The sequence below is a fragment of the Myxocyprinus asiaticus genome, chromosome 3, assembly GCF_019703515.2.
Source record: "Myxocyprinus asiaticus isolate MX2 ecotype Aquarium Trade chromosome 3, UBuf_Myxa_2, whole genome shotgun sequence".
Classification (NCBI taxonomy): domain Eukaryota; kingdom Metazoa; phylum Chordata; class Actinopteri; order Cypriniformes; family Catostomidae; genus Myxocyprinus; species Myxocyprinus asiaticus.
In genome coordinates, this window is record NC_059346.1 from 43,849,418 (window position 1) to 43,870,819 (window position 21,402).

Here is a 21,402-nt window from a genome sequence, read left to right on the forward strand (position 1 = left end):
TGTCCTCTCACTTATGGTCAGCCAGTGTTAACGCCAGATGAGCTAGCTGCACTGTGCTGGAGAGACAGCTGGGATATTCTCCTATGAAGACGCTGACACCAAAATGTCCCTATGGTTTCTGGAAGAACGGGACCTTCCGTCCTTGTATGATGAAATGAAAGCTAAAGTCATGGCCTTCGGTGGTGGGGAGTTCCAGAGAACCGTGAAGCAAAATTCCTAGCATCTTGTACCCAAACGTGATAACATTTTAAAAATTCTCTACAATGAGAACACATGCTGCTTAAGACTCGTAAACCCAAAGGGACTGTTAATCACTATTTTAGTGCTCAATTTATCATGCTCTTATGTTTACATGTTATGCTGTTTCTATGACAGTTTTATTGTATTATTGTTTTAGGGACTTGTTACACTAATAACTTACGTTGAATGAATTTGCAATTTTTTTTTTTAGTATTAATCCATGCACAACACTAATCAATGAAACCTGAAGAGTATAGAATACACTTTGTTATTCAAGTTAAGTATGTAATTGTTCCAATTGGTCTTTTTGACTGCGATGACCACAGGGAAACCTGTTCAGTGATTCAGCTGTTCACATATGATCCATTGACACCTCATAGTGTCCCTTTTCCCTTAAGGATGTTTGATGCCTCAAGTTGCTGTCCAGAATGTCACTGTTTGTAAGTGTCACTCAGAGCTGAGTGAAGCAAGAGTTTTCAGCTGGTTCTGCCAGTGATCGTGCCACTGCTGCAGTTGTTTCTCCTGAGCTTTACACTCTCGGTCTGCTCTCTCCAGCTCCTCCTGGACCCTCTGGCCATAGTGCTGGGGGCACATAAACACAATGACACTAGCATGACATGCATCTTATGTTGTTTTACCAGTTCTATGCTCTAACATTAAGCTTACAGACTTTTGAATGGATAAGCTAGCCACCTGCTGCAAACTAATTTAAGCTTTTTGTAGCTCTAAAAAGCTTCTTGTTTAAGCTATTGTTGGTAACACTAGTAAATAAGGCTTATATTTATGGGGGTTGTATTTTTATACTGTTGCGCTGATCAGGCATGTCTAAACCAATTTACTCTGGAACAAATTGTTTAGAAGTTCATTAACTCATTTTAAATGAAGTATCTTACCTCATGCACTGCATCTCGCACCTCAATTGTCCTAATGTGTCCTAGTGTGGTTTTAGCAGTTGTGATGATGGCCGTTTCTCGTGATTGTTTATTAAAAGACCGTTCATCAGTGGATCCAAAGTAACAAATGCCTGACCATGTTCTACAAAAAACCATTGCAGTTCAGCATTTAACATATACAAATATCAACACTACATCATTCAACATTCACAATCATTTTCCACTATTAAAGGGATAGTTCACCCAAAGATGAAAATTATGTTACCGCCTCAGTCACTATTTGCTGTCCTTGTATTGAAAGTAAATGGTGACTGAGACTAACATTTTGCCTAACTTGTATTTGTTTAGTGGAACAAAGAAAGTCATGCGGGTTTGGAACAAAATGAGGGTTAGTAAATGATGTCAGAATTTTCATTTTCGTTTGAACTATCCCTTTAATGTTCAAGGAAAAAGCACCAGTGGTGCTTGAAAGATATTTCCTTGAATATTCCTGAGTATGTGAACCCTTTGTAATTACCTGCATTATGTATACATTTACCTTAAAATCTGGTTTGATCTTCATCTATCTTACAATAATAAACTAACACAATACGTTTTAACTAACAACAAAAGCTAATTAGAGTAAGAAGTTAGCAAACCTGGAATCCAATTAATGAAACGAGATTGGAGGTGTGGGTTAGAGCTACTTTGACATAAAAAAACATTAAAACATTTTGAGTTTGCTATTCACAAAAAGCATCTGCTGACGTTGACCATGCCTCGCAAAAAAGAGATCTCAGAAGACCTACGATCAAGAATTGTTGCTTTGCATGAAGCTGGAAAGAGTTACAAAGTTATCTTGAAGAGGTTAGATATTCATCTGTCCACAGTTAGACAAATTGTCTATAAATGGAGACGATCTAGTATTTTGGCTACTGTCCCTAGAAGTGGCCGTCCAGCCAAGATGACTCAAAGGGCACACCACAGAATGCTCAATGAGGTAAAAAGACCCCTAGAGTGACAGCTAAACAATTGAAGGAATCATTGGAACTTGTTAACATCTCTGTTCATGATTCTACTATACAGAAAACATTAAACAGACATGGTGTCAAACACCACAAAGGAAGATCCTGCTTTCCAACAAAAACAATGCAGCATGCCTAAAGTTTGCCAAAGACCATCTTAACACTCCATAACACAACTGGCAAAATGTTTTGTGGACTGATGAAACTAAGACTGAGTTGTTTGGGAAGAACATGCAGCACTACATATGGTGTAAAAAGGACACCACATACCAACATGAAAACATCATCCCAACGGTGAAGTAATGTGGAGGGAGCATCATGATTTGGGGATGCTTTGCTGCTTCGGGGCATGGACTGCTTGCCATCATCGAGGGAAAAATGAATTCCCAAGTTTATCAAGATATCCTACAGGATAATGTCAGGGTGGCTGTGCGCCAGCTAAAGCTCAGTAGAAGTTGAGTGATGCAGCAGGACAATGACCCAAAACATCAAAGTTAATCCACTAAAGAATGGCTTCAGTAACAGAAAATCCACCTTTTGGAGTGGCTCAGTCAGAGCCCAGACCTTAACCCAATAGAGATGCTGTGGAATGACCTCAATAGAGCCGTTCACTCCAGACATCATAAGAATATGTCTGAGCTGAAGCAGCTCTGTAAGGAAGAATGGTCCAAAATTCCTTCTGAACATTGTGCAGGTTTAATCCGCAGCTATTAGAAATGCTTGGATGAGATTATTGCTGCCTAAGGAGGATCGACCAGTTTTAAATCCAAGGGTTCACTTACTTTATCCATGGTATGTGTTCCATAAAGACTTGAAAGATTATAATTGGTTGTTTGTTGCTTAAGCACCATTGTGTTTATCTATACTTGTGACTTTGATGAAGATGAGATCACATTTTAGACCAATTAACGCAGAAAACCAGCTAATTCCAAAGGGTTCACGTACGTTTTCTTGCCACTGTATATACAGTATTTTCCACACCTGCCATTTCTCTGTATTAGAGTATTGCGCTTCTCTTCTTCCTGCAAAAAGTCTGCTTGTTTCTGGCGGATGAGTGTAGTAATATTCTCCCTCTTTTGTTCAGCTTCTGCTTTTCCAAAAGACATTCAAGTCAATTTTCATTTCAAACTTATACTTTGGCATCATCTCCATAACACTAGTTCCACTTACGCCCCGCTTGAACCTCATGGATAGTGATAAGGTTGTCTAACTGGAAGAGCAAGGCCTCAGCCAACCTGGCAAGAGCAGTGACAAATTCTTCTGCGTTTTTGTGGACAGAGACCTGTCCAAAACAAGAGGACCAAGTGTAATTCACTGTGTTTCTTTTACAGCAAAAATAACCAAAGTAGAGCAGCAGATACCTGAACTTCCTGTCTGGTATTGTGGATAGATTGTCTTTGCTTTTTCTGTCTCTCATCCTCAGCCAACATCAGCTGCTCAAGTTCTCTCTCACAGGCTGGGTGGCTCAGACGCACTTTCAACTGATTACTGTGCTCTTTCTTTGAAAACAAGGCAGAAAACAGCAAACATCAGTAGAATATTATTTATGAAATTGCTAGGACTGGATACTTTAAAATAAATAAAAAAGGCATTGTATTAGACACAAAATATCAAACCATGTGACATTTGCAAAAATTAACCTCCCTATTCTTGGTCATTTTTTCACTTACTTTTATCTAACTGGTCCCAAGGTCATTTTTAGTGGATGTATGCAGTCAGTTCCACTTAAAACAGTGTTATTGTAGTATTTTTATTTTTTTATTTTTTTTTTTTTTATTATTTTAAATTTTTGTTTGAATTTCAGTTTTAGTATTTTTTTTTTTTTTTTTTTTTTTTTTTATTAAATAAAAAATATTTCTATTTAGTTATTATGATTATTTATTTATTTATTTCAGTTTGAGTAATTTTAGTTTTAGGGATTGACTGATGTATGAAGTACTTCAGCTGACAGTGAAAATGGAATAAAACTTAATTTATGGCACACTTAACTATTTGTTAAACTTACTAAAATGGTTTATTTCTTTAACAGAGATAGTGTAATAATTATGCAATATACAGGTTTAATCAGAATATTATCTATTGTATACAGAAGCAGTGCAACATGCTCACTTCCTACTGGGATAAATGTATTTCCAATTACTGCCAAATAAGGAACAAAAATAACATAAAATAACATGGCAATTTAAAAAAAACTGGGAGAAAATCAAAACAAAAAAGACCAATGATGGTCCCCAATCTCTGCTTGTACTTTTGAGAATGTGTTTTTTTATTATTATTTTAATTAGAATTTATTTCAGTGCCACAGATAGTATTGTGTGACACATGCATTTGCTTTTTGGAGTCACTGTGTCATATTCAAAGTACTCACACACAGCATTCATTTGCTTTCTTACAACAGTATACTTGGTTAAACACAGCTTGCACTTTTTGAAGACACAGAGTAGGCGTGGCACCGAACACCTCCACCTATTGTTGTGGTGCTAGATCTGACGGTTCAAAACTGCAGATGAGTTCATATTGCTCCTTGACATTCAAATAATTTTGCACGGAAAAATGAAACGAAAACTAAATATAGTTTTTGCGTGTTTTTGGTTTTATTTTAGTTAGTTGTCAAGGCAAGATTTTTCATTTTCATTTAGTTTTAGGTTTTTTATGTGGTTGAATTATCCAAATATTTCTGAGGACCACTGTATGAGTGCAATATTATGCATACATTTTTTGAGGTTGATGCAACATTGCATCATTCCAGTTAAATGGGTTTTTCCCCCAGTCTGCATACATGGGAGGAAGTTAGCTGGGTGATGATAGGATCATTTCCTCTGCCCTAATCATTGTTCTGCATTTGTTCACATACCCTCTGTTGTTCACACTGTTGCTGAACTAGTTCAAACCGGTGTTGAATTTGCATCTTGCTTTGCGTCAGGTCCTCGAGATATTGATCCCTTAGTTTAGAGAGAAGTATCTCCCCAATGGTGGATAGAAACTCCTCAATGGCCTTCAATTGCAGCTGGAATTCTAAGCAGAGAGGACAGTGTCATGATACAGTATCTTATGTTGTCTAAAACCATGTTATGTTGAAGCAACACAGGTTTTATAATCTGACCTCTGTTATTGAGCCTGTTTACATGTACACCAATACACTGATAACTCCCAAAAATCAACTTATTTAAAAAATCTGACAAAGCAAGACAACCACGTTACATGACATCTGAAATAATCAAGTTATTCTCTGCTTTTGACGTCACACCATGAAGAGGCATGCGTACAACATGTTCGTACATCAGATAAGCCGGGAAGAACGGTGTTTATGCAACTTGAAAGCGGGGTACTGGGCAAAAATCTACCCGTATCGATCGGGTTATTCTTAAGCCATTTATGACCTTACACAGATAAAGGAAATCCATTTAATATGTTTACATTGTCGGCTTATTAAGCATCATCAGTGTAAGAAAGTGCATGTAAACATGCTCATTGTTATTAATGTCTGCTATAAAATCAAGAGCTCTCAACTCATTCTGAAACATAACGGAAGGTGACGTGTGTAATTTTTTTCAATTGTTAAAATACTTTATCCTATTCCAGCTTAATATGCAGAGACAACTACAAGTTAGCCATTTTTGGGCTCATTCCTTCAAAGGGTGTAAACACTGTGACTCTGTAGTGCCATCAAAACAGTGCTCTGTTTATTTGAGCATCCCAAAACAGCCCAACATAGCAACTTCGACTCAACCAATGGCACGAGTTTGGGGTTGGACTCTCCGTTCGTACGACCAATGAACGATGGGAAGAGTGTTCGGGAAACCTGTTTGAAAACAGTCATTAACTTTGCAGTTTCGTTCGGTGACGCAGAAATTACACACTTCACCTTTATTATAAACATTCTTGTGTCATTTGAAATATTTTAACTGTCAACCTTGCAGGCAGTTGTTGTGGTAATCATGTGACTGGCTTTGATAGATGAGAAGCCTTTTGTTTATCTCCTCTGCACACTGTTCAAATGTTTCCTGCAGTTGCTGAGGACGAACGATAGGGCGGCGCTCTTTCCTCTTATAGAACTCCTGGTGGTAACATAGATCAGTAACGCAATCTAGAATCAACTCATTTGAGAACAAGGCTGATTGTGTAAATATTTTTTCATAGTACCTCAGCCACAAAGAGGAGAATATCATTGGCTTTCCACAGAACACTGGTGATTGAGGCTTTGAAGGGAACACTGAGGAATGTTTTCAAATTGAATGGAATTAGCATGCCAGTAAAATATTGCAGAAAAATAACAGCTAGAGTGGATGTTTGCACTGACTTGTCATGCTGCTCTTCGGGTTTCGAGCCAAAAGCCTGGAACCTCTTATCGAAACGGTTTGGTTTGGTTAACCTCCTTACACTGTTGACATATCAATCACATACAAGATATCTCACAAAAATGTACATTTTATGTTTCCTAAACTAGACCATTTTGTGTCATAGATATCCATTCCTCATGATCACTGAATGTTTCCTACTGAAAAATATGCAAATGTATTAACAGCTCATATTTTATGCATTCATAAAAATAGAATGCGCACTATTCAGTTCAGCATATTGAATATATTATAATCACACTACCAAATGAAAGACAAAGCCACTTCTCTAACAGTCCTAAATGCAAACATTTCCTTCTCGTTTGCTGTCATATTTGAAATGTCAAACCTTATTGACTCCACTGACTTTCTGTGCAGAATTTCCATTCCAGACTGACTGGGGCTCTTTCCTGACCTCTGAGCTGATCCAGCAGGAGAGTTGAACTTTGCTGAAGGCACAACAGGTAGACAATTATAGTGCAATTATAACATTTTATTGAGCTTTATAGATCTTTAAACAAACACTTGACATGTCTGGAGCACATGTCCCAAAATTGAGACTACTAATCTAGACAAAATCTCAAATCTCAGTGTCATTATGGGTATATAGTAAACAATCCAACCTGTTGCAGCAGAATGTCTCTCTCTTAAGTCAAAGTGTATTTCCCCAAAGTCTTGAGGTTTGCCTATCCTGTTCAGAGGAAACAGACATTGTGTATGCCATGAGAAGTAGATTATTTCCTAATTTCTCCAGTTTATTTTACCTAGAAGTCCTATGTTCCTGTTAGTGGGCATTGCCATTATGTGCAAATAGCTGCCTACAAAAGAATAACTAATGATACGGAAGAATGTGAGCAACTTTTTCAATGAGATTATCTGCTTCCCCAAAATATTAGCATTTTGTAACATTTTTAAAGGGTTAAACCCGTTCCAAACCCATATGACTTTATTTTATATGTGAAATACAAAGGGAGATGTTTTAATGAATTTACTGGTATATACAATGTTAGTGGATAGTGCCTCACTTTACAGCTTAAAAAAGGATTTAAACGTATCATAAAAACAGTCCGTGTGGCTACTGCATCATATTCCAAGTCTTCTGGTTATTTCTTACAATAACCTATCGTATGCCTTCAGAAGTGTATGTCCTTTTTCAGTGAAAATTTGACGTCCCTGTGCATTCATGAGTGCATGAGAAAGAAAGTCAAATGGGTTTGGAACAGCATGAGGGTGAGTACATTTTCAAAATTTTCAGTTTCAACAAAATTTTCAGTTTCAAAAATGAAAATTCTCTCATCATTTACTCACCCTCATGCCATACCAGATGTGGATGACTTTCTTTCTTCTACAAAGATTTTAAGAAGAATATCTCAGCTCTGTAGGTCCATATAATGCAAGTGATAGGATAGGTGTGGATGAGAAACATCAATATTTAAGTCCTTTTTTTTACTATAAATTCTCCTCCCTGCCAGTAGGTAGTGATCTGCACAAAGAATGTGAATCACCAAAAACAAAAGGAGAAGAATGTGAATGTGAAAGTTAAAGTGGAGATTTAAAATATTTAAAGTATCATATCGCTTCGAAAGAGATGGATTTAACCACTGGAGTCGTATGGATTACTTTTATGATGCCTTTATGTGCTTTTTTGACCTTCATAGTTCTGGTCACCATTCACTTGCATTGTATGGACCAACAGAACTGAGATATTTTTCTAAGAATCTTTGTTTGTGTTCAGCAGAAGAAAGAAAGTCATCCACATCTGGGAGGCCATGAGGGTGAGTAAATGATTTTGGTGAACTTTCCCCTTAAGTTACTGTAACTAGAATGTAGTAGTACGTATGCTTGCCATTTGAGCAACAAATAGTATTTTATTACTGAATAAACCCTTGACACTGGCCATAAACAATAGATTAACATGGTCATAGACACTTATGAGGACACTTATTTGGAGGTAAGAAATCTGTGTTTAAGAATATTGGTTAATTATCTGCTTTTTGTATTTTCCTTTCTCAGCAGCAGCAAGGAAATCAATGTTCCTAGAGATGATCTCTGGTGTCATTACTGTATATTTTCTTTGCTCAGTGAAAGTTTTAAATACAGGAAAGGGACACTAACTTGAGTAAACCTTTGATAACCCCTACTGCCGCATCATCCAGGAAGGACACCCCAATGCGGCTAGGCTGGAGCAGGCCATCTCTATCTGGACTGCCTGTTTTATGCTGTTTACGGGATCTGGGGCGAGCTGCAACCGCAAAAGCCCCCTGAAGTGGAACTTGTGGCGAGGGGTGAGCCATAGAGGTGTCCTTGAAAAATGTAATAAATAAGAACACCATTATTATCATCATCATCATCATCATCATCATCATCAAAGCAATGATATCTCAGCTTATACCAATTTAATTTAAATATTCCTGTAGTATTATAATGTGGAAAGGCTTACCAGAAAGCAGTCAAGATACTGACACCTCTTCTTTAGTTCCTCCATCAGAGAAGTTGTTAAACTGGTTATCTCATCTATGGTTACAATCTACAATACAAATTGCAGAATGCACACCATTACAGTTATAATGATATGCGCAGATTATACATACAGTAGCCCCAAAAAGTATTTGGACACATTTAGGCACACTTAATGTATAAAATGCTATTACATTAGATAAAATAATATATAGCATTCTTTTCAAGCAAAACAAAAGAAGTTTGTTAGGTCTGAAATGATATACTGCTCAAAATTAAGGTAAAAATATTCAGACACTTTCTGGTTGTGAAATGTTAGTGGAACATGTCCATAGGTAATGTGATGAAGTACACTCTGCTAGGGCACCTGTGTGAACTTAAAGGGACCTGACTTCATACACCAACTAAAAATGACCTTGGGACAAGTTAGTTATAAGTAATTGCAAAAATGGCCCAGAAAAGGCATAATTTGTTTGTTGATTGCTTTGATATTTTGTGATCTAATGCAATGAAATGTATGCATCTTTATAGGGATAGTTTATCCAAAAAAATGAAAATTCATCATTTATTCACCCTCATGCCATCCCAGATTTGTATGACTTAATTTCTTCTGCTGAACACAAACAAAGACTTTTAAAATAATATTTTACCTCTGTAGGTCCATACAACGCATGTGATTGGTGACCAGACCTTTCAAGCTCAAAAAATCACATAAAGGCAGCATAAAAGTAACCCGTATGACTCTAGTTGTTTAATATATGTCTTCTGAAGTGAAACAATCACTTTGGGTGAGAAACAGATCAATATTTAAGTCCTTTTTTACTATAAATCTCCACTTTCACATTCACATTCTGAAAGTGAAAGTGGAGATTTATAGTAAAAAGTCTTTAAATATTGATCTGTTTCTCACCCAAAGTGATTGTTTCACTTCAGAAGACATATATTAAACAACTAGAGTCATACGGGTTACTTTTATGCTGCCTTTATGTGATTTTTTTGAGCTTGAAAGGTCTGGTCACCATTCACATGCATTGTATGGACCAACAGAGCTGAGATATTTTGGAATGGCATGAAAGTGAGAAAACATTTTCATTTTTGGTCAACTATATCTTTAAGTGTGGCCTAAAAGGGTCAAGTGTCCAAATACTTTTGATGCCATTGTATGTAAATCAAATAATATATTAGGGCATTTACCTTCTTGTCAAAACTGGGTTTGCCATACTCAGCAATCACTTCCTCTAAATTACTCAACATGCTATCAATCTTCTTTTTCTGCATGTTACTCTTCAAAGCCTGTAAACAGAGATGCAAATTCAGATATAAACACAGATACAACCGAGTATGAATGAGTAAAGTGGGAAGAAAATGAAATAGGAGTAAATGAAACATTGATAATACCTCTGCTTTGATCTGAACTCGTGTGTTGGAAAAGATTTGTTGCATTTTTTCAATAAATTTCAGGTCAGTGGTGAGAAAATGACATTTTTCCTCAAACTTCCTGAGTGTATCCTTAGTCTGAGGAAAAATGGAACCCCCATCAGTCCAGCATGTTTAGCAATCATTATTACTGTGACAACTTCCTGTCAAAACAATCTTTTTTTAATTTTTTTATGTATGATCATAGTGAATCATTCAGGTGCTGAAAATCTAAACCTGCTCCAGACACTTTGATTCTCTTCCTTCCATGTCCTGTATTAAGGCCCCCTCTGCAGAATCAATGCGCTTGTCCATTTTTTCCAGATGTGACTGAAAGACCTCAATTTCTTGGGGTGTAAAATTCCCCCCCTCAGAAAACAATCTTGTGGAGCAGAGAGTAAGTGTGAATGAGATTGTTCTTTTAGATTTTTTTATTCAAAGTAAACATGGATCATGACTTACACAGAGAATATCCAATACTTACTTGAAAGATCTCATTGTCTGAGCATTTGCTTCCCTCAGGCTCTCCATTTTGAACTCCATCTTTTGTCTTAAGTCTCTCTGTAATGCCTGGATGACACTGGTGTGCTTGTCCAGGTTGGCTTGCAGTGAGGCACACAGTTTAACTATCCTGTGAATAAAAATGGCCAGAATAAGTAGATTCTGTATAGAGCATCAACATAGAGAAACACTATCACTACACATATTTGTATAGTCTTATAATATTGTGTAAAATGATGTAGTCTTGCACATAAGAAAAGTTAAATTAGCATAAAAAGTTAGCACCAAGATCTGTAGAGAAACGCAATTTCATTCCCCCATGTACACACATGGTTGAATGATAATTAAAGCTGTAAAGACTATATTTATTGCTTGTATTACGCTGTCTATCATTTTGGAACTAAAAAGTCATTTACGTTTCAGATTTAGTGGCAAGGGTTAAAGTATCTTCTGTACTGTAGATTTGCTTTTGAAAGTCTTCAATCAGCTTATTTTGTTGGATCTGCAACTCTTGAAAGTCTGTCCGGCAATCTCCCAGGACATCCTGTATACCCTTGCAGTGTAGATCCACACGATCCCGATGAAGCTCCAGTTCAGCTGCCCAAGTAAGAAGAGAGTTCCTCAATGTCAGATTGAAACAAACTGCCTTAGATTTTACTCTTCGACATGTAAATTAATAAATGAATAAGGATGTTTAGTGGAGACAAACCTGCTCTGACATTGTGAACATCCATTTCAATTCTTTTGGCACGAGACTGGTGAAGCTGGATACGAAGATCCAGCTCAGCTTTTAGTCTTTCCTTCTCTGCCTCCGTAACTGTCATAGTGTTGGTTAGAATTACATGAAATCTCTCTTCCAGATGGTTGAAAAATCTTTGTCTCACACTGTGATGGGGCAACACAACATGGCAAATATATATATATATATATATATATATATATATATATATATATACACACACACACACTCACACACTGATCAGCCACAACATTAAAACCACCTGCCTAATACTGTGTAGGTCCCCCTCATGCTGCCAAAACAGCGACAACCCACATCTCAAAATAGCATTCTGAGATGTTATTCTTCTCACCACAATTGTACAGAGCAGTAATCTGAGTTACTGAAGACTTTGACAGTTTGAACCAGTCTGGCCATTCTCTGTTGACCTCTCTCATCAACAAGGCGTTTCTGTCCACAGAACTGCAGCTCACTGGATGTTTTTTGTTTTTGGCACCATTCGAAGTCAATTCTAGAGATCATTGTGCGTGAAATTCCCAGGAGATCAGCAGTTACAGAAATACTCAAACCAGCCTGTCTGGCACCAACAATCATCCATGCGATTATCTAATCAGCCAATCGTGTGGCAGCACTGCAGTGCATAAAATCATGCAGATACAGGTCAGGAGCTTCAGTTAATGTTCACATCAACCATCAGAATGTTGAAAAAATGTGATCTCAGTGGTTTGGACTGTGGCATGTTTGTTGGTGCCAGATGGGCTGGTTTGAGTATTTCTGGAACTGCTGATATCCTGGGATTTTCATGCACAAAAGTCTTTAGAGTTTACTCAGAATGGTGCCAAAAACAAAAAATATCCGGTGAGGGGCAGTTCTGTGGACGGAAATTCCTTATTGATGAGAGAGGTCAACAGAGAATGGCCAGACTGGTTCGAACTGACAAAGTCTACGGTAACTCAGATGACCGCTCTGTAAAATCTATACATTATTTGCTTCACCTGTGAGTGGTCATAATGTTTTGGCTCATCATTATGAAAACATTATGACCACTCACAGGTGAAGCAAATAATGTTGATCATCTAACAAGGCCACATATCAAGGTCTGGGTAGATTAGATAAGTAATAGATAAGAAGTAAGTAAACAATCAGTTCTCGTAGTCAACATGTTGAATGCAGGAGAAATGGGCAGGAGTACAGACCAGTGCGACTTTGAGAATGGCCAAATTGTTATGGCGAGATGACTGGGTCAGAGCATCTTTGAAACGGCAAGGCTTGTGGTGTGCTCCCGGTCAGCAGTGGTGAGTACCTACCGACAGTGGTCAGAGGAGGGACAAACCACAAACCGACAACAGGGTGTTGGGCGCCCAAGGCTCATTGATGCCCGAGGGCAATGAAGGCTATCCTGTCTGGTCCAAACCAACAGAAGTTCTACTGTGGCACAAGTCACAGAAGATTTTAATGAAGTTACAGGAGGAATATGTCACAACACAGTGCATCGCACCCTGCTGCGTATGGGGCTGCGTAGCCACAGACAGATCAATGTGCCCATGATGACCCCTGTCCACTGTCGAAAGTGCCAACAATGGGCATGCAAACATCAGAACTGGACCTTGGAGCAGTGGAAGAAGGTCGTCTGGTCCGATGAGTCCCATTTTCTTTTACATCACGTGGATGGCCATGTACATGTGCAGCATTTACCTGGGGAAGTGAAGGCACCAGGATGCACTGTGGGAAGACGACAAACTGGTGGAGGGAGTGTGATGCTCTGGGCAATGTTCTGCTGGGAATCCCAGGGTCTGGCCATTCATGTGGATGTCAGTTTTTCACTTGCCACCTACCTAAACATCGTTGCAGACCAGGTACACCCCTTCATGGCAGTGGTATTTCCTGATGGCAGTGGCCTCTTTCAGCAGGATAATGCGCCCTGCCACACTGCACACATTGTTCAGGAAGGGTTTGAGGAACATAATGAAGAGTTCAAGATGTTGCCCAGGCCAAATTCCCCAGATCTCAATCCTATTGAGCATCTGTGGGATGTGCTGGACCAACAAGTCCAATCCACGGTGACTCCACCTCTCAAATTACAGGACTTGAAGGATCTACTGCTAATATCTTGGTGCCAGATACCACATGACACCTTCAGGGGTCTTGTAGAGTCCGTGTTTTGGTGGCACGCTGAGGACCAACAGCATATTAGGCAGGTGGTCATAATTTTTTGGCTCATCGGTGTATATATATATATATATATATATATATATATATATATATATATATATATATATATATATATATATATATATATATATATATATATATATACAATTATTTTTTTCTTTAATAAGTAATCCAGTGCAAATAGGAAAAAAAACACTGCAGATTAAACTAAATAAAATTAAATAACAAAGAAAGGAAAACTGCAAGCAGAAGTAACAGAACATGGAATTTTTCATTTTCATTTCAGATCGCAAATTTTCATCACTCGAACTTATCATCATCTTAGAATACTGACATTTGAGAATACATGTAAACCTAATTTATTTATCAGGCCTAGCCATCCATTTTTCAAACACAATACATCATTACCAAAATGCAAAAGATGATGCAGAGCTTCCGTAATCTTAAAATAGGCTGTACCTGAATGTTGTCTGATTCTGATATATTCATTTACTCATACTGTTTCTAGTATTTCTGTATTCACTTACTCCTTTAGCAATTCAACAACGAGAGCCTTTGGGTACAATACCAGTTCCATTTCCACAAGACTCATCTCCTGATCCTCATCACATGTAGTATGAAAGCCATTGCAGTTGTACACATTTCCTTTTGCAGTAGTGAGAGTCTCTTTGGTTTGACTGTCTGAAAACACTTGAGGTTTGCAATCTTGGTCTCCCTAGAAAAAAAAGGAAATTATAGTATTTAGTCAGACACCAAATCAACCAGAGGGCAAGTATGTGTCATCATTACCATTGTACAGGATGAGGCGAATGTTGAGCTTTCTAGATTGTTGAAATGTGCCTTTTGAACATCTCTATGTTTCATCTCAATTTCTTTCCTCAATCTTTCGTACTTAATGGCTGTCATGCTTTGACCTGAGTGAATGCCAAAATAAATAGAATTAGTTGAAGGGATAGTTCACCCAAAAATGAAAATTCTCTAATCTTTTAGTCACTTTCATGCCATCCCAGGTGTGTTTGACTTTCTTTCTTCTGCAGAACACAAAGATTTTTAGAAGAATATTTCAGCTCTGCAGGTCCATACAATGCAAGTGAATGGTGACCAGAACTTTGAAGGTCCAAAAAGCACATTAAGGCAGCATAAAAGTAATCCATAAGACTCCAGTGGTCTTCAGAAGTAATATGATAGGTGTGGGTGAGACAAAGATCAATATTTAAGTCCTTTTTTTACTATAAATATCCACTTTTACTTTCACTTTCAGAATCTGAAACAAGTAAAGTACAAGGAGATTTATAGTAAAAACATATTTAAATATTGATCTGTTTCTCACCCAAAGGAATTGCATTGCTTCAGAAGATATATTAAACCACAGGTGTCTTATGGATTACTTTTATGCTGCCTTCAGGGCCGTTTCTAGGCACTGGCAAATTAGGCATCACTGACCAGACCACGAACCGACAGGATGAGATCGCTACCCCCGGGTGCCAATTAGTGATCTCGCCTAGGGTGCCAAAATGGTCAGAAATGGCCCTAGCTGCCTTTATGTGCTTTTTGGAGCATCAAAGGTCTGGCCATGAGAGAATTTTTGTTTTTGGGTGAACTATACCTTTAAGCAATAAGGCAACAGAACAATCCAAATAGTGGAAAAAGTTTACCTCTGATCTCACCAAGTTTGAGGGAAGGATAAAGAGTGCAAAATTCCCCAGAGTGCTGTGGCAAAATATTAGAGATTAACTTTAACAGTGCTTGTCTTATACTGACGGCGAATTCTTCCACAAATCGAGATGTTGAATATGTACAGTACCTGTCCATAAACCTCTTTGACATTAAAAAATTGGCTAACAGAAAGGCTGTAAGCTTGTAATTCCTGCAGGAGTGTAGAAGGGTAACTCTCCACAGTTTCAACTTCCTCCTTATAGATGTTCAAATACCTTAAAGATCACAAACAGGGCATAATGCAGCAAAAACATTTATGCAAAAATTACTAATATTTCTTAATTATTTTGTGGAGAAATGGACAACATGATGCAGTAAAGGGTTATAAAATCTAAAGAAATATAAAAAATAATGTGTGTTGTTACCCATTCTCAAACTCTTCCAAATAGGTTAGTATCTTCTCTAAAGAGGCTTTCAGAGCTTCCTCTGAGCTTTCCTGTCTGAGTTTGTCCATCATCATATCCAGCTGGGCCTCTTTGCTCTGCCATGTGAGACAAAGACAGCTCATTTTCATATTCAACAAATATTTCAAGGATTGAAATGGTAAAAAATATTAGTTCTACAAATAATATGATTGAGACTATGGCTATAACATTAACACATCTAGAAAGTTCTTGAAACTTTGTAAGTACTGCATAAAACAAATAAAGGGATACTTCACCCAAAAATGAAAATTCTCTCATCATTTACTCACCCTCATGCCATCCCAGATGTGTATACATTTCTTTCTTCTGCAGAACGAAGATTTTTAGAAGAATATCTCAGTTCTGTAGGTCAATAAAATGCAAGTGAATGCTGACCAGACATTTCAAGCTCCAAAAATCACAAAGGCAGCTTGCAAGTAAACCATATGACTCCAGTGGTTAAATCCATGTCTTCAGAAGTGATATAATAGGTGTGTGTGAGAAACAGATCATTATTTAAGACCTTTATTACTATAAATCTCTACTTTCACTTTCACATTCTTTTACATTCTGAAAGTGAAAGAAGATGTATATTAAACCTCTGGAGTCATATGGATTACTTTTATGCTGCCTTTGTCATTTTTGGAACTTCAAAGTTCTGGCCACCACTCACTTGCATTAAAAGGACCTACAGAGCTGAAATATTTTTCTAAAAATCTTTGTTTGTTTTCTGCAGAAGAAAGAAAGTCATACACATCTGGGATGGCATGAGGGTGAGCAAATGATGAGAGAATTTCCATTTTTGGGTGAACTATACATTTAAGACAATCTTGCCTGGTTCTCTTGGTCGTGGACTTCGCTAATGGCCTCTAGTAAACGCTGTAGCTGCTGTTCTCGGTTCAGCAGACCTGCACAGTGGTTCTCCCATACTTGAGCTGCCCCGTGGAAAAACTTGAATAAGCATTTGCTCTCATGAGTTGCAGTTTTGGCCAAACTCTCAAAAGCTTTCTGTAAAAAGGTTAAAATACACAATATGACAAAAGAGTTCTGACATAAATCGATAAAAATCATCTGAAGATGCAGTTCATCCTAAATTTTGAAGTTACGGGGTTATTTTCCTTGAGAGAAGATGTAGAGAGACATATTCATTTCATTCCAGAGATTTTAACTGAAAAAACATAACCGACAAACAAAACTTACATCAACTTTTGCCAAATAGTCCTCTGTACGTAACTGGCACTGGCCAATGAGAGGTAATATCTCCATGTTGACAATATTCTTTATCTCGTCTGAGGTGAATCCGTATGTGGAAATTTCTGTCTGTGTGTAAGAGAGTGGAGAATATTCTAGTATTTCTGTTGTGATTTGTCAATCCAGAGTCTGACATAGTATGATAAAGCACGATATATATTTCACCTTGAAGTGCTCAACCTCTGCTAAACAGTCCTGCCAGTTATCTTCATAGTTTTTGTGCAGTTTTGGCATTGTATTGACATAAATACTATCTAAAGAAAAGGAATACAGCAATGAATTCATAAAAATGCAATAACTGAGCATGCATAAATGTATTGTATTACTGAAATGAATGCTACTGTCAGCTTTGCACAGCATTTGCTCACCTATTTGCTCATTGATGACAGAAAGAGATGAATACCACTCTGCAACAGATGACTTTGAGATTCTTGGAGGTGTCAAGTCTCTTGATATGGGGGAGCAAATGTGAGTAAAAGGAGTATTAAGAACTAACATTCACTGAGAAAAGAGTTCAAGACTAGAATAACTGGTGTTTGGTTTCTCACCTAAGAGTCTCTAGTAGTTGGATGCGTTGCTCACTAAGTGTTTTCTGATCTGATTTCAGTGTGTTCAGAGTATCTTGAACGTTTTTAGGGTTTTGGATACATGGGCTGTTCATAAAGTCTCTGCAGGTAGAATATATATGTAATCAATTTCCCATTTTTTACTTATTTTTAGCATGCTATTTTTTACTTTCTATAATCAGACATACTTAAAACGGTTGACTGCATCAAGAAGTTTTATTCTTTTCCAGTCCTGAAGCTTATCCTCCCATCTCAACCTTTGGGAAACTTCCGTCTGCAAATGTTTCTCCATCAAATTCAAACACAGTTTGGCCAAAGCACGCCGATTTGCCAACAGAGCTTGGTTTATCATCTGTGGAGAACGTGAACTCAGCTTTTGATGAATTTATTAATTTAAATGTAATATGTCTATGTTATAAAAAAAATATATACTACCATGGCTTCATTATCAATCAGTCTGTGGACATCACATGGCATCAAATGACTGATTTTCTCTAGTTTTGTGGTGTACTTTCTCAGTAATGCTGAAATCTAGAAAGAGTGGAACAAATAAACATCACACTAATATATTGACTGTGGGAGCATGTGCTTTACATAATCATGATACTGACCACATACCATTGCTTTTCTCTCAGATTCATATTTGGCATATATCTCATCTAGCTCTTTTATCCATTTTCTCTTCAAGGTGGATTCATGGTAGACTTGATCCCAGATCTCATGCATGTCCTATTAAGGCATATAAACATGTAAATCACACCTCAGTGATCTTAAGCTTGTTTACTTGCAACAATGTATTTCAGAGCTCTTTAAATGATTAACTGGTCCTCACCTGATAGCTGTGTGTGGTCAAATCTGAGACATATTCAATTCTCTGCATAAGTCTATCAATACTGTCATCATTCTCTGACAATCTGAGCAGGATATCCTCTCCTGTCTGTCTAAACAACGGTTCAAAATCCTAATGCAGAAAACAAGTGTAAGCGACAATATCAGACACCTTTAAGAGAGCTTATCAGTATCAGTAACACACTGATTTGTACATATAACTGAATTGGGGTTTACATAAATATTTATATGCATATTGTAGGCACTTCATGTAGTATTTGGCATGTGTGTTTACCACACTGAGGCTGGAGAGGTCTCTTTGCAACAGAGAAACAGCTTCATTATGATCCCTTCCCCTTTTCTCCGTAAGGCGATTAATGATGTCCGAGTTGTTTTTCTCTGGAACTATGGACAAAACATGGCACATACTGACATCATAAATCACAATAGGTTGACTTTTGGGAATACATGTCAATGCAGTCTTGTTTTTAGACATGACTTCCCTTTAATTTATAACATTAGCTTTAAATTTAGCTTGTTTTTTAAAGATTTCATAAAGCCATTATGTCCATCAAGCCAAAGTCTTTCTAGCATGTCAGTCCACTGGCAGACATTTTTGGAACACTCCCGGGAGGCAATTTTCAGTAATGAAAGTGCAGCTTCTATCTACTTGAATGGGGAAAGACTGAAATGTCCAAAATGGTTGGTCAAAATTACAATTAAAAGCGGGGCCTGGGTAGCTCAGCGAGTATTGAAGCTGACTACCACCCCTGGAGTCACGAGTTTGAATCCAGGGCGTGCTGAGTGACTCCAGCCAAGTCTCCTATGCAACCAAATTGGCCCAGTTGCTAGGGAGGGAAGAGTCACATGGGGTAACCTCCTCGTGGTCAGTATAATGTGTGGTTCTCGCTCTCAGTGGGGCGCGTGGTGGGTTGATGCCATGGAGAATAGCATGAAGCCTCCACACGTGCTACGTCTCCGCGGTAACGCGCTCAACAAGCCACATGAAAAGATGCACGGGTTGACAGTCTCAGACATGGAGGCAACTGAGATTAGTCCTCCGCCACCCGGATTGAGGCGAGTCACTATGCCACCACGAGGATTTAGAGCACATTGGGAACTGGGCATTCCAAACTGGGGAGAAAAATCTCAATCAAAGAACATATTTCAGATCAGCAGTAAAATCTGACAACACTGACATCATAAAGTTTGCTTCTTTACCTCAGATTATGCACAAAAACGCAGTTTTCTTGGCTTGTATAGCTAATGTGCATGTGCGTTCTCAAGTTGATTGACAGGCGATGTCTGTATCTAAAAGGTGATTGGCTTTTTTACCTGTAAAGCAGGACTTCCATTCTATATCCGTTGACCGTTGGGTGTTCCAATTTCTCCCATTCAGTTTAATGGACCCTTTTCACACTTCCGCGTTCGAGAAGCGGAAGTCGTCATAGTTAGGTAAACTATGGCGGCGATCAGGAAGAACTGTAATAACTAGTGCCACTACAGTGTTCCTATTTGTACAAATTCTAAATAGAAATCGTCCGGATTTGTTTTTCCATGAATTTACAAAAGATGCTGAACTTTGTACAAGCTTGGTGAGTTCAGGCAATTAAACGCAAAGAAGATAACTAATCTTTGAATGAATGTTTGGTGTTTTTTTTTTGTTTTTTTTTAGTCATTAGAAATTTTTTATTTTGCGTGAGTGTAGAGCTTTATAAAATTATAAAATATGTTAATTGATGAAACAAACATATCCTTTTTTATTTGTATAAAAATATAAAATATAATTTTATCATTTATAATTTATATAAAAGAAAAGAAAAGAAGGGGAAGGAAAAGAAAAGACTTGGCATGCATCCCTGAGATGATGGCTCACCAACACTGTCTGGTAGACCCCAAATCTCCTCATAATCATCCTGGTCCTCATTTCTCTTTGCACGTCTAGTGCTCGAAAATAGCTGGTTCCTATCAAACAGAGTAACTTTTATTGAGGGTAAAAACTTTTTAATCAAATCTGAAACTATATAAAATATATTTCGATAGTAATTCACTTTTATACCGTGTGGAGATGTTGATGGCTCCGTTCAGCTGCTGTGATGCAGAGTCTGCAGCTTCTCCACGGAGCAAATACACACTCTCATCTGACACACGCTTCCTCCGAGAGTCATAAAGAGCCAGAGACAACTGAACCTGACCACAAACAATACTGCACGAATCAACAAGCTATAATATGTGACTCAGCACACTGAGCAATACAGTAATCGTCTTTGAACCCTGACGATCATGCGTAACATTACAAGTAAAACTTACTGATTTCATAAACGTGCAAAAGACATTCGTCATTCGGATGACAACATGATTAAAGTTAACGTTAGCCTATTACCTGGGCGTCAAACATTTGCCTGTAAACTTTTCCACTGGGAACCACACGCGTATCGGCCATTGCAGCTTTAGAATAATAACCTATATCGACATCAAAATGTATATAATACTACGGCAAAATCAGTTATTCCATTATAACAGCTTCCAACAAACAGATCTATCTCTGCATTAAGCTGATGTCTTCTTAGTGCCTCGTGAAAGCGTCTCGTTGCTATGACAACCACGCAGGCGACGCAAGCAGGCCAAAAATGTCCAATGAAAGGTGATAACAAGTGGTGCTCCGTCCACTCTGAAAACATTTGACAGGGTGTTTTGATTACATACATGTAATTTACTTTAGTTAAGTTTCAAATTAAAGGAATAGTATCTCATCATTTACTCACACTCATGCCATCCCAGATGTGTATGACTTTCTTCTTCTAAGCGAATTGGGTCCAACACTTTAAAGGTCCAAAAAGCACATAAAGGCAGCATTAAAGTAATCCATACAGCTCAG

General features: G+C 37.8%; 1 protein-coding gene across 1 annotated transcript; it reads right to left on the bottom strand.

The window, feature by feature from the left end:
- Positions 1 to 293: 293 nt before the first annotated feature.
- Positions 294 to 20,967, bottom strand: ccdc180 (coiled-coil domain containing 180). The gene is made up of 37 exons (XM_051666170.1): positions 20,908 to 20,967; positions 20,584 to 20,714; positions 20,401 to 20,489; positions 18,820 to 18,929; positions 18,529 to 18,657; positions 18,315 to 18,425; positions 18,132 to 18,227; positions 17,885 to 18,048; positions 17,679 to 17,798; positions 17,499 to 17,578; positions 17,296 to 17,384; positions 17,080 to 17,199; positions 16,714 to 16,887; positions 15,841 to 15,956; positions 15,564 to 15,690; positions 15,415 to 15,469; positions 14,549 to 14,673; positions 14,287 to 14,474; positions 11,558 to 11,733; positions 11,265 to 11,445; positions 10,832 to 10,978; positions 10,585 to 10,729; positions 10,330 to 10,446; positions 10,126 to 10,224; positions 8,915 to 9,001; positions 8,590 to 8,777; positions 7,098 to 7,165; positions 6,824 to 6,923; positions 6,438 to 6,518; positions 6,281 to 6,350; positions 6,051 to 6,195; positions 4,992 to 5,152; positions 3,499 to 3,636; positions 3,308 to 3,419; positions 3,119 to 3,224; positions 1,134 to 1,275; positions 294 to 822 (listed from the first exon to the last, which is right to left on the bottom strand). The coding sequence occupies exons 1-37, from the start codon at positions 20,965 to 20,967 to the stop codon at positions 688 to 690; spliced, it is 4,482 nt and encodes a 1,493-aa protein (XP_051522130.1). The 3' UTR covers positions 294 to 687.
- Between the last annotated feature and the right edge of the window lie 435 nt (positions 20,968 to 21,402).

Excerpts from the sequence above, each read along its gene's own strand:
- ccdc180 (XM_051666170.1), bottom strand. The coding sequence starts at position 20,967 with ATGGCCGATACGCGTGTGGTTCCCAGTGGAAAAGTTTACAGGCAAATG. Across the intron at positions 15,691-15,840 it reads TTGGAAGAGTTTGAGAATGG|GTATTTGAACATCTATAAGG; the intron begins GTAACAACACAC and ends GTGATCTTTAAG. Across the intron at positions 3,637-4,991 it reads AACAGTGTGAACAACAGAGG|AAAGAGCACAGTAATCAGTT; the intron begins GTATGTGAACAA and ends TTGTTTTCAAAG.